The sequence below is a fragment of the Sminthopsis crassicaudata genome, chromosome 4 (assembly GCF_048593235.1).
Source record: "Sminthopsis crassicaudata isolate SCR6 chromosome 4, ASM4859323v1, whole genome shotgun sequence".
Classification (NCBI taxonomy): Eukaryota; Metazoa; Chordata; class Mammalia; order Dasyuromorphia; family Dasyuridae; genus Sminthopsis; species Sminthopsis crassicaudata.
In genome coordinates, this window is record NC_133620.1 from 241,046,874 (window position 1) to 241,060,068 (window position 13,195).

General features: G+C 32.8%; 1 protein-coding gene across 1 annotated transcript in view; it reads right to left on the reverse strand.

Annotated features, from left to right (window-relative positions):
• KCNQ5 (potassium voltage-gated channel subfamily Q member 5) overlaps positions 1 to 13,195 on the reverse strand; it is a 628,906-nt gene that overhangs the window by 201,249 nt on the left and 414,462 nt on the right. Inside the window, exon 2 of the mRNA XM_074310500.1 lies at positions 4,572 to 4,662. Within this exon, the coding sequence (XP_074166601.1) occupies positions 4,572 to 4,662 (91 nt within the window). The remainder of the gene's footprint in view (positions 1 to 4,571; positions 4,663 to 13,195) is intronic.

Here is a 13,195-nt window from a genome sequence, read left to right on the forward strand (position 1 = left end):
TTTTTTTCTAATTTGTATTTATCTGATTGTTAGCTTGGTCTAATTTAATGGGATTGAAATAGGGTGATTGGGAATAAGAGAAGGAATGAATTATTTTGGGGGGGAAGGCTAAAGTTGAAATATAAATTGAGATATTTGTGATATTTGACAAAGTCTGGTAGTCTTAAAGTTTTCAAAGTCATTGGTAAACAGGTGAGGTCCAGAGAAATGGTAAATATCTAATGTGAGTTGAAAAAGTCATTTAATTTCTCAATTACTCTAAATAACTCTCTAATATTATAAATTGCACAGCTTATTGTTATCTCTATTGGTGGAAGCAATTACTCAAGGGGAGCTGCCTTTAGCTATAAGTCACAGGTCTTGTTCTACCCCCCACCAAACAAACAAACAAACAAACAAAAAACCAGAGAAATATGCAGAGGAATGTGGAAGAAAGTGATCTTGGGATAGATGTCTGATGGTCAAGATTTCAACTGCAATGTGATCCATTCTACAAATTTATACATTTTTTAATTAGCATGAAAAATGATTCATGAAGGTCAAATTAGGTATATAAAGAAAGGTATTTCAGCATAACAAAATAGACTTATTTAGAAACACAGAATTTAGAAATTAGACTTTAGAAATCATTGATAGTAGTTCTGCAAGTGAGGAAATGGAAGTCAATCAATTAATAAATATTAAATGCTATCTCTATGTTAGGCCCTAAGCATATGAAGAGGAAAAAAAGTGATTTGCTTTTTCTCAGGGAATTTATGTTATTTTAGAGGAGTCCAAAGAGATTAACAAAGGAGGTAACTGGCAGAGCTGAGATTTAAGTCATCTGATCTCAAATCCAGGGTTTTGTCCTCTACCTAATGCTGCCTAGGGTAGAAATCTACTCATAAAAATGAAAATTATTATTGTGTAGTTTATGTTTTTCTTCAATTAAAATTTTTTTTTCTCTACTTGCAATGGAAACAAATGTCAAAAATTTGCCTTTCAAATTCTCATTGTTTATAATCCTCAGGAGAGAGACTCAATTTGAAATCAGATTAACTAGCTAAATATTTTATATTAAAATATTAACAGCATACTCTTCAAATCATTATGCATGTTAGAATTTCCTATTTCTTTCCCTGCTGGTCTATAGCAATTATACAATTAGTATAAATGACATGCAAATATTAACTGGTGAAAATATTAGTATGCATACATTTTTTTGTTCATTAATTTCTAGTTAGAGGGAAAAATGGGGAAAACCATGGACACACTTGAGTTTTTGCTATTTAATTAAAGCTATGTTCTTATGGAAACTGTTTTTAGTTTTCATCAGTGATTAAATCATAATTAGCCATGCGACACATTGGGCATATTTCTAAGTTGATATTAACAATGCTGTTCTTTTCAAAGAGTAGAGTGCCCTAGGATACTTGATAATTCATCATAATCTGCATAAAAAGAAGATGACTAACAAATCTCCTCTCTCATAAAAAGCACTTAGCAGCAGCTTTCTGAGAACACTACATAGCAAGCACTGCCTGCCCACCATTGTTCAAAGCAGTGCTTCCATTTATACAGAAGTACTCATCTTATGAAAATCAGAATACTCTTAACATCAATGGATTTAGGACTACTTCTCAAATTGCCATATTCAAACTTACTCCAAATTACTGAATTGCTGCTGGTCAATTCTTCCCTCCTTAACAGCTTAAAAAATCATGATTGCAATCAGCACCTAACTTTGTAATTACCATGGAATTCAGTGTAATGTTTGGGGGTCCGTTATCAATGGTTGACATATCAAATGAATCTTGTTAGACTCTTGGATTGTGGAGTGTTTTTATATCCTGGTCCTAAGTAGAACTTTACATTTAATGAAAAACAATTCACTGGCCACCAGTATGTTTTCTGCAAGATATATCAGAATGATTAATTAGTTATTGTTAATTATTATGTCTTTATTAATGTCAAGTAACCTTAGAGAATGATAATACATTCATAGTTTCATAGCCCCCCTGAGCAGCTATCAAGTATAAGTCCTTCCTTTTCTAGATGTGGAAACTAAGGCCTAGAGAAACAAAGGACTCTTTCAAGGTCATATAAGCAGTGGAGACATTATTGGAACTGAGATCTCTGGGCTCCAGTTTCAGTGCTTTTCTCACTGCATTATGCTGCAGAGAACGCAATTAACTACTTAATTTCACTCTCTACCTTCACAGAGCTTCCAGGGTATTGAAACTTAGTTTGTTCAAATGAAATGATGTTTCATTCAAGTAAGTTTTTTTTTTCTTATTTTTGGGGATGCATTGGTATACCACTTCACAGGTGTGTAGCTGAATTGGAATGAACAGATTTGTAGCTTATTTGGATAGTTCTTTAAGAAAAGAATTGGTATCAGATGAGGAATGACTGAATAAGTTGTGTTATATGAATATAATGGAATATTATAGTTCTATAAGAAGTGATCAACAGGATGATTTCAAAGAGGCCTGGAGAGACTTACATGAGTTGAGCTAAGTGAAGTGAGTAGAACCAAAAGAACATTGTACACAGCAACAACAAGATTATGTGATGATCAACTGGGATGGATTTGGCTCTTTTTAATAATGAGGTGGTTCAAGGTAATTCCACAGACTTGTGATGGAAAGAGCCATCCACATTCAGAGAAAGACTATGTATAAAGACTGAATGTGGATCATAGCTTAGTATTTTAATTTTTTTGTTGTTTGTTTGCTTGTTTTTTTTCTTTCTCTTTTTCCCCTTTTGATCTGATTTTTCTTGCACAGTATGGTAACTAGAAATATCTTTAGAAGAATTGCACATGTGTAACCTGTGTTGGATTGCTTACTGTTCAGGGGATGGGGTGAGGTGGAGAGAGAGGGAGAAAAAATTGAAACAGGTTTTGCAGGGATGAATGTTGAAAATTATCCTTGATTTTTTTGAATTTTGAAAAATTCGATTCAATTATTTTGAAAAACAAAATTATTAAAGAGAAAAGAAAACCTTTGTTACTTCTAGGTCTCAGTCAGCAGCTCGGAGGACTGTATTAGATCACAATAAGTGGAAAAGAACAAATTTTAAATTATATTTGATATAGTTCTTATAAAAGGTTATTTGGGTTGTATTAGAAAGCATGAGTCCCTATTAAACTGTAACACCTTTGGAAATTGAGGGGATGCCCAATAATTGGAAAATGGCTGAATAAGTTGTGGTATGTGATTGTCATGGGATACAACTATGCTGTAGAAATGATAAGCAGGTTGATTTTAGAACAAAAATGGAAAGACTAACATGAAATAATGAAGAATGAAATTAGGAGAATCAAGATAATGCTGGATACAGTAACAGCAATATTGTTGGAAGAATAACTGTGAACGACTAAGCTATTCTGAACATTATAAATATTCAAATCAACTACAAAGGGCCTATGAAGAAATATATTATTCAGCTCCAGAGAAAGAATTTATAAATATGAGTAGGAATAGTGTGATTTTACTTCTCTCTCTCTCTCTCTCTCTCTCTCTCTTTCTCTCTCTCTTTCTTTTTTTTCCTTTTCTACTCTCTGTCTCTGTCTCTTCTCTCTTTTAAATGGTGATCTCTAGAGAGAGAGAAGGAAAAAGGAAGGGAGATAGAATTTAAAAAATAACAAAATAAATGGAATTAAATTTAAAAAGAATATAAAAACCTTACCTATCTGTAAATCTTAGCTATGTTGCTTAAGTTTTGTGTGAATTTGGGAAAGTCATTTTACTCTATGGGTCTCAGTCTCCTCATCTGTAAAATCAGGTAGTTGTACAGATAATTCAAGGATTCCTTTCAACTCCAGCATGATGACACAAAATAATTTAGATTAAGACATCTTTGGAGAACTTTTTTCTAAGTTAGAAGAATTGCATATGCCTAGAAACTTCAGATTACATATAAAAGCAACAGTATTAGCAATGGAATTCTCAAATCAATCTGTTGGTTTATATAGCACATAAAAGAGCCACCTATGTTTCTACCAGATGCCACCTTCCTATTCTCTATTCAATTCATATTCTTTTTTGTTTAGTTGCTGCCAAATTGGAGTTGTTGAGTACCTGCCATTATACCATATGATGAGAGATAAGAGGAAAAGGAAAAAGAAATCCCATGCAGTGTCTGGGACTTTTCTGATAACTTGCTAATTAGGATGTATAAATATAATCACCAAAGTGCTTTCTAGTGTTGTCTGTTCTTCATTATGTACTCTAAACCCCTAATTTGCAACCCATGATTATTCATTAAATAAAGTTTTTTTTTAATTCTGGACATAAACAATAAGTAAAACAGGCGTTTCAATATACAGAGTAGTACAGAAAAAGAGCATTGCAAGTGAAACTATAGCTGTGTTTTGTATAGCTAGTTACTTTCAAAGCTATCTTGCTTGTAGCAATTCTTCCTGATACTCCCTAAATTTCAAAATTGGTATATTCCATTGTTCATCCTTTTTACCTCTGATAGAATTTTTGGAAAGAAAATGCAAACTCTAAATAACATAGATATACATTTTATAATTAGGTAGTATTTAAAATTTATGTAAATTTCTATTCATGTATTTCACTTACCAGAATCAAGAGGCAACTAGAGGCCAATTTTGTGTGCTCGGGGATGGTAGAAAACACTGACAAAATCAAGCAACCAAAGACAAGGAGAAAACTGGAAAACAAAACAAAAATAAATCTGATAAGAACACTGAATTAAGATTGTAGACAAATACATTTAAATTGCTAATAATAAAACAACTAGAACAATTTAGATGGGTAGATGTTGAATTATAAAAGTAATTGGAAAGCTTAAACACTCAGTGTCAATATATGCATGTTTCCATTCAGTATTATATGGTTGGAAGCACTGACATGATATTTTTAACTTAATAAAGGAAGAATTTCTTAGTAGATATTTGCATTTTATTCTTCCAAATAAAGAATCTTTGAGTTCCTCAGACTGTAGTTTAATTGCTAACTTTCTCCAAGAAACAATTTGAGAGTGGAAGTGGAAGGTAAAGGCAGAACATGTTAATCTCTGGATCAACCATGGACAGCTCCTTTTCAGGCACTGACTACAATTTCTATGACAAGCCATTGACTCATATGAAAAGGCTGATACATCTTCAAGATTCTGAACCATTATTTCTTTTGTTTTCATAAAAGTAGAAAGAAGGAGGAGCATGAAATTATCTATTAAATTAATCAGGCAACAGAAATTACTCCTCTCTAACCATTCTTGTGACTGTAGCTGTGATCTCAGAAGTTAGGAGTTCTTATCTTTAACTAACAATCCAGGTAAAGTGATTCTTCTTGGAAACAAGTAGATGGATTTTCCAATCTTAGCATCAAAGTGACATAAATTCTATGGCTTGGATAATGATCTTGGAATAAGTTATCTAACTCAAGGGAAGATTCACTTTCAAAATCAGAAGCTAATCATTCTGTGTAGCAGGATAAAAAAAAAAGTCTTGACCACTTACTCAAGGACAGATTTATAATTTTGAACTACTGAAAATCTCCTGCAATCCATTATAAATATAAGGAAGACTGGCAGTTAACTCAGAAGTACTATTTCTGGTGACAGTCAAATATCAAAGAGAAGAAATTGATGGCCATTTTTGGGAGAAGTTTACCTTACTTCAGAAGAAAAATTCAAAGATTACAATATAAAAAACCCATGAAATGTTTATAGTACAAATATTTCACCCTCTTCTATTCATATTTATATTAATTTTGTATTGTACTTTAAACCAGTTCACCAATATAAAAATTAACAGATAGGAAATATACCCTTAACTTAAGCAGTATCTCTGAAATACTTGAAGAAATCTATGATTTGAACTATGTAGGAATTCCCTTCACTCATATACCTTATATTCCATTCATGCCTGACTTTCCATAAGTTCACAAAGGGAGAAGGGTGTCCACTCAACATACTAAAAGCCATACTTGCTTTCATTTAAATTTGCAAAAATATTAATCGGCAATTCATTGTTTATCTTCCTGTTCTCTATTTGGACAACACAAAACCTACTGATTAAAGCAGTGATATTATTTTCTGTAGATCATCAAATTTACATGGTATCAAATAAGGAAGATTGACTAACATTAAGATGCAGCTTTAGTATTCTAGGAACAAGAGAAATCATGAAAGTAGAAAAAGAATTTATTTAATCACTTAAATATCTCTGTAGACTTCACTATTTCTTTATTTTCATTATGGAACCCATGGATTTTGGGTGCATGTATATGATGTAATTTCAAGATACCTCATTTCCTTTCCTTTCTTTTTCTTCCCTTTCCTTTCCCATCAATTATTTTATTTCCTCTTCTATCATCTCTTTTCTTGAATATTCTACCCAATCAGAAGAAGTAAATATATTTCTCATATAAATGATTTGCAAAAAAAAAAAGGCCTGTATACTAGAGCAATATTTTAGTTGGTTACCTTAAACCATTATAACTATAAATCCATTTTTGCACATGAAAAGTCCCTACTTCCTTCACCCTGGCTCCCAGCTTCCCTAAGCTGCCCTTAGAAATTGGAAGATATTTATTCCTCTTACCTTGTTCTGCAGAAATAATGTGTAGATTAACTATTGCTATCACCACCAGAGGGATACAAGGTTTTGCAGTGCAATCAATTACATATATTTGGTATTTATTCCTGGACTGGATGTCGCAGGAATAAAAGATAATAATAAGGCATGGTCTCTAATGGTTTATTATGTGCAAGTATATATTTGCACACACATCCATGTAGGCTATTATATATAAAGCCTTAACTTTGTGAAATTGCAACAGACTCCGTTTCAGAATAATCCAGAGTTCAAATTCCAGTTTTGATATTAATTAGCCATGATATTGATTAAGTAATTTTACTTTTTTAGGCTTTATTTTCTTCATCTTTAAAACCAAGAGACTACATTAAGTGAGCACTAAGTTCATTTCCAGCTTTGTGATGATATGGTTCTAACCCATTTTTATTTACTTCTTTTATTTTTTGCTCTTCTTTGGGACTACAAAAATGGGGGAAAGTATTTATAAGACATAGTAAACCCCAAAGCATTTCATATTTTGAAAAGAAGTTGTCATAAACTTGTCTTATAGGCTTAATGGGAATCACTAATACAAAATTTATTTTATTTTTGTGCAAAGCTTTACTTTAAGGATTTTATGGATGACTTATGAAATAGATGATACTTCTAAACCAAGTACATGTTTAAAGCATTAGCTAGGTAAGTGACACCATCCTTTAGATGGCATGCTATATATACTCTATGAGAATTTTAAAAGATATTTCACCAAATGACTTAGGAAGAGAATTAAATCACCTGAAAAAAACCTTCCTAGAAGAAAACAAAAGTTTCCTAATGACTCTTCATAAAGTGAACCAAGGCAAACAACACTATTAAGCTATTAAAAATCCCAAAGTACTAATAATTTGAAAGGTATAAAATGGGGAAAGTTAGAAATATGATTGATCTTTAATTAAAATAGTTCACTGTACATAGCTTGATGAAAAAAAATAGAGTTGGAAGGAATGTTAAAGATAATCTAAAGCCAATTCTCACCATTTAATTTGTGAAAAACTTAGGTAGCGTGACTTGAGGGTCCATTCCTAATAAATAGCAAAATTGGAATCTGAACCCAGTTCCTTTAACTCCCAGTCCCAGACACACTGAACTATAAGGAGACATCCTGGCTCCATATTGATAAGTAATATTTAGATCATAGTAATAAATTCCTATTTATAATGTGTTTTCTGTAAACATTCTAGGTTTATACACTTTTCAAAGTCCAAAAGGAGAAATAATGGTTCATATACTTTATTTTTCTTTAAATCAACTACTGGCAAAAATAGTATGGTGAAAAGCATGTTGAATTTGGAACCAGAAGACCTATATTAAATTTTGATTTTGCTATTTAGTATCAATGTAACTTTAGGCAAAATACTTCTCTGAATTTTGGTTTTCTCATGTATAAATGAGAGGGTTGGACTGAATGGTCTTGAAAGTTCCCAGCAGCCTTAACATTGTAAACCTAAGAAGTTACCCTCTGTAAAATTTGAATTTATCTGACTTTCTATATCTTTAGCTATGTTAATTTTTACAAAATATACAAACATAAGAACATCTCTTAGACCACAATGAAGCAGTATCATTATTATCATTACTGTTGATACCAGTGATAGCAAGAACAATGTTATGAAATAGGGGAAAAGAATAACTATATAGGTGCCTACTATATACCACATTCTGGCTAAATCTCTCCAATATTTCATTTGATCCTCATAGCAACCATGGGAAGTTGATATTTCTCATGTCCATTTTATCATTGAAGAAACTGAGGCAAACAAAGGTAAAATGACTTGTCCAGTGTCACACAACTTCTAAATATCTGAGGCTGGAGTGTTGAACTCATATCCTTTCTAGGTGTATCATTGAGAAATTTAAAATGTGTTGAGGATTAATGAAGCTTGACATGTGCAGTCTAGCAGCTTTCCATCTACCTTCAATAACACAGAAATGGCTGCAGTTACACCCTCCATCTAAGGAAACAAATTACTTGATTAAGAAATCTCTTATTCATTGTCATCTAGCTGCATTAACATAGTACTTGGTGCAATATAATTTATGTAGTTCAATCAACAAGTATTTTATAAAGCAGTCAATATGTGCCAAGAATTGTGCTCGATTACAGGGAAACAAAGGCAAAAATAAAAGTTTTTTTTTGTTGTTTAAATAAATAGCTTCTAACAAATATAAATAAATTAATTTTGCTTTGACTTGAAACAGTGTGTGTTAAGTCTTTGCTTACATAAAATTTAATTCAAATGCAGGCTATTATTTTCACTGTATAATAGGGGCACATATATATTAGCATCTATAGAAAACACATTGGCATATAGTATTTGCCTGGCAGATATGCTACCTAATATCAACAAAAGAGTGTACTTGTCAAAGGGAGCAGCTGAAGTCTATTTCATTCTCAAGTATCTTGAAATTACATTTCTTTTGAAACTTGGTAATTTGCAAAATGTTCTATCTGAATGATTTTTCTACAAAAGAAAAGTATTTCACAGACAAAATGTACCTGATAACAAGCCCCAAGTCCCACTGCAATTCAAGGAGAATTAGGTACTTACTTGGAATCTTTAAAGTTGATTTGGAGTATGCAGTTGAATAAACCCCTCTTCTTCCCTCCCTCTAGCTAATGCAACAAGTACCTCTTAAGCTTTAAATAGCCATAAAGAGCTTTAATCAATAAGTGGAATTACTGGAATCATTGCAAAGTTTTAAAAGCAGGGCTATCAGCTAATATTTTTGAGTATTCATCTTCCATATTCTGAATGTTTATATCTGGGGTTAGATGAAATCAGACACTCTGGAAAATAGCATATTTTATGGTACTTTCCTTTCTAAGAGTGATAGCTGATGAAATAAGTCGAGACAATCTGAAAGTAAACTCAAGAACTTTCCTTTAGCACAGTTACTATAATCTAATATAAAAAAGAAGGCTCAGCCTTCTGACCATAATGACAATATGTGCACTAGGCTATTGCTTTACTGAATACCTTGACAAAATGCATTATTTTGGTCTACCAACCTAGTTACTCTAGTGAAAATCCTTATACTTTTATTCTTCCAGTGATTGCATTCTTCTCCCCTCTCCTGACCTCAAAGGTTCAAAAAACATTTGTTCTAGAATTTCGTGGATGGTATCCACCATCTCTTCTCTCCAATATACACATACTCACATGCATACACACACAAATACACACACACTTTTGAACATAACACTTATTGATCCTCATTTTTATTGCACATTTTCTATTTCTCAAAGATTTCTCAATAGTAGTTTTTTGATCACATCTGCATTTTTTTTTAAAAAGAAAGCTAAATTAGAATTTTCCTGGATCTGAAGACTTAACTTTATTTATAATATGTAGGGGTTTATTATTATGCTTTCATCTATACTAGATTTCATTTCCCCCTTAAGTGGCTTTATTTTATATATCCCAGATTGATGATCGTTCTCTTTATGGGGAAACTAAATAAAATTTATTTTTTTTGTATCTGCTCTAAACAGGATTCATATCATGTTTCATTTTCTTTCTTATTATAAATGTTAATATATTAAATTTTTTTCTTTTACTTTTCAAACCTTAAAGCTCTAATTAATGTTCTGTTGTTTTTCAGTTGTATCTGATTCTTCATGACTACAATTGGGGTTTTCTTGGCCTGGATACTGCAGTGATTTGTCATTTCCTTATCTAGCGAGCTAGATTTTTTATGTATGAGAAAACTAAAGTAGGCAGGGTTAAGTGACTTGCCCAGGGTCACACAGCTAGTAAGTGTCTGAGTCCAGATTTGAACTCAGGAAGACAAGTCTTCCTGACTCCAGGCCTGACACTTTATCCACTGTGCCACTTAGATGCCCTTAAAGATTTATAGAAACACTATAATGTATATATAAACAGAATCTCTAGTAATATACGAGTATCTACCTTTTTCTGGTGGGAGTATAGTTATTACTTTTATGAGTATTTTTGAAATTTACTTTCCTAAAATTTTGTGCCTAACAATGCCTTCTTTACATGTATATGTTCTTTGATATTTAGAGGAGGCAATGAGCTATAGTGGTAAGAAAACTGGACTTAGACTCAGAAGGTTTGATTGAACTCTGGATTTATCACATACAAGTTTTGTAATCTCAGGTATTTTTCCTAACCACAATGAGTCTAATTTCTTTATCTGCAAAATGAAGATCAGAACTATCCCTTCTACTTACCAGGATTTATGAGAATGAGATGTCTGTGAAAGTGCTCCATAAACTACAAAAAGGTATAAAATGAATTATGATTATCTCCCTCTCTATATATATACAACCAAGATGTTATTTTGCATGCCTTTAACTTTATTGCTTAGCATCTTCATCTATGTTGTCCTGTGTTTAAAGTCAAAGGGCTAACCTCTTTCTCATTCTGTAGTTAGCCCCACATCTACAGAGTCTAGTTCCAAAGGCCTTGCTCAATAGGCCTGGCCACAGGTGAACTGAAAACGAGATGTCTCAAATTAAGTTGAAAATAAGTGAAGAGTATTTCTACGTGAATCTCAAAAGTAGAGTAACAGCATCCTTTGCATGCCAGGAGATGGGGTCAGCTCTGGTTTATTAAATGAAATTGCTGGATGTGGAAATGGCTTAATGAAACTGGAATCAACTCATTGTCCAGAGGGCTTAGTGCTTGCATTTTCAAAATTAACTGTGATAGATGTCAGATATCCTCCAGATCCATGTTAAGCCTCTGTATCATTTCTAGGAAAATCAGCAAAAAGTATGAGAATGATAATCATTGCTAGTATTTCCTTATTGGATCATCAAAGTAGGAAAAGTTTTTTTTTTTTTTCTGAGCAGTTAAGACACTAAGTGAAAAGATTCTTTCCTTTTGTCATTTTTAGCATAATAGTGAAAGGGCTATGGAGACATATTCTATCTGGAATGCATAGGAAAATTTTCTGAGGAAAAAAACTAATAAAAACTCAGCATAGGTTGGGAAGGTATGGAAAGATTGTGATCTTTATCAATGGGAGGCAAACCCAAAGGGAAGAGGGCATAAAATCCATAAACATCAGGAAATAACCAACACAACTTAAAAACTCTATATTGTGCTCAAAAAAGACAGTTCATGTGGCCAGAGCAATGACAGATTTTTACAAGATTTTGATCTTGTTAGCTATTGACTAGAATCAGTCAATTAACAGATTCCTATTTAGTAATCAACAATTATGTGCTCAGCACTGTGTTAAGTTCTGTTGGGGTTAGAAGAGATATAAGGGAAGGAAGAAGAAGAGAACTAGTATTTATTAAGTATCTATTACATACCAGGCACTGTGCTCAATGCTTTACAAAAATCTCTTACTTGATCTTCATAATAACTCTATGAAGTGGGTGCTATTATTCTTCTTCCCATTTTTACAGTTAAATAAATGGAGACAAGCAAAAGTTAATTTACTTGTCCAGGATCACATAGATGATGTGTTTCATTTGAATTCAGGTTTTCCTAACTTTAGGCTAAGCTCTCTGTCATTTGGGTCACTTAACATACTTTGGAAGAAATGGTTCCTGTGATTTCATTGGTGTCAGAATTGAAATTCCCTGTGGGGAAACTCTCTTTGCTAGTGTAGTTCAGCAACTATCCCACAATTTACAGTTTTAGAGAGTTGACTGGAACTCTGCCTAGTGTCAGACAGACAAAGATAGAGCCTTGATTTGGACGCAGATTTTTCTAGTGATCGACCACTTGGAATATCTGGTTTTCATCAAGGCTCAACTAAAGCAATACCTTCATGGGTTTTCCTAACTACTTGATTTCCCTAATTACTACCACCTTCCCAAATTCCACCTCCAACATTACCTTGTATCTGTTTTGTATGTATCCTGCATAAGCCTATATTTATGCATCCTGTCTCTTTCTTACATGTAATGTAAGATTTACATCAAAGAAATCAAGGCAACTTGACTGTGGTTGCTTCAGGTAGCCCTTCTTCCCCTAGGGCTGCTGCTTATAAGATTAGTTCATTCTCCTATTGTTTGGAATTGATTCTTGCTGACAGAACAGTCTAGCTACAAGCGGTTTTTTTCTTTTCAGTGACTTTCCTTTCATGTCTATGTTGTCTTATGTTTGATGGGTCCCTGTGTACTATGCCGTCTCATAAACTGTCTAATATCTTGGGCACTAAGATCAACAAAGGAGTTAATGTTGACAAATCTATGTCAACCTATATAATCTAATTTCCTTACCCTGACTTTTGAGGCCTTTTATAATCAGCTATCACTTAACCTTCCTAGCCTTACCTTTTATGTTTCTCCCTTCACATGCTATACTAGTTATTTTTCAGTTTTGTCCCACTCTTTGTGACCTTGTTTAGGTTTTATTGGCAAAGATATTGGGATGGTTTGACTTTTTTTTTTTTTTTTTTTTTTTTTTTTTTTACAAATTTTACAAATGAAGAACCTGAGCAAAAGGGGTAAGTGATATTTAATAAATATTTGAGACCAAATTTGAACTCAGGTTCCTGGCTCCTGGACCACGCACTATCCACTGTATGACCTAGTTGTCTTATAACCAGACTCTTTAATTGTTCAGTTTATGACTCACTTTTCTCTGTCCCCAGGTCTTACCTCATGCCTCCTCTGCC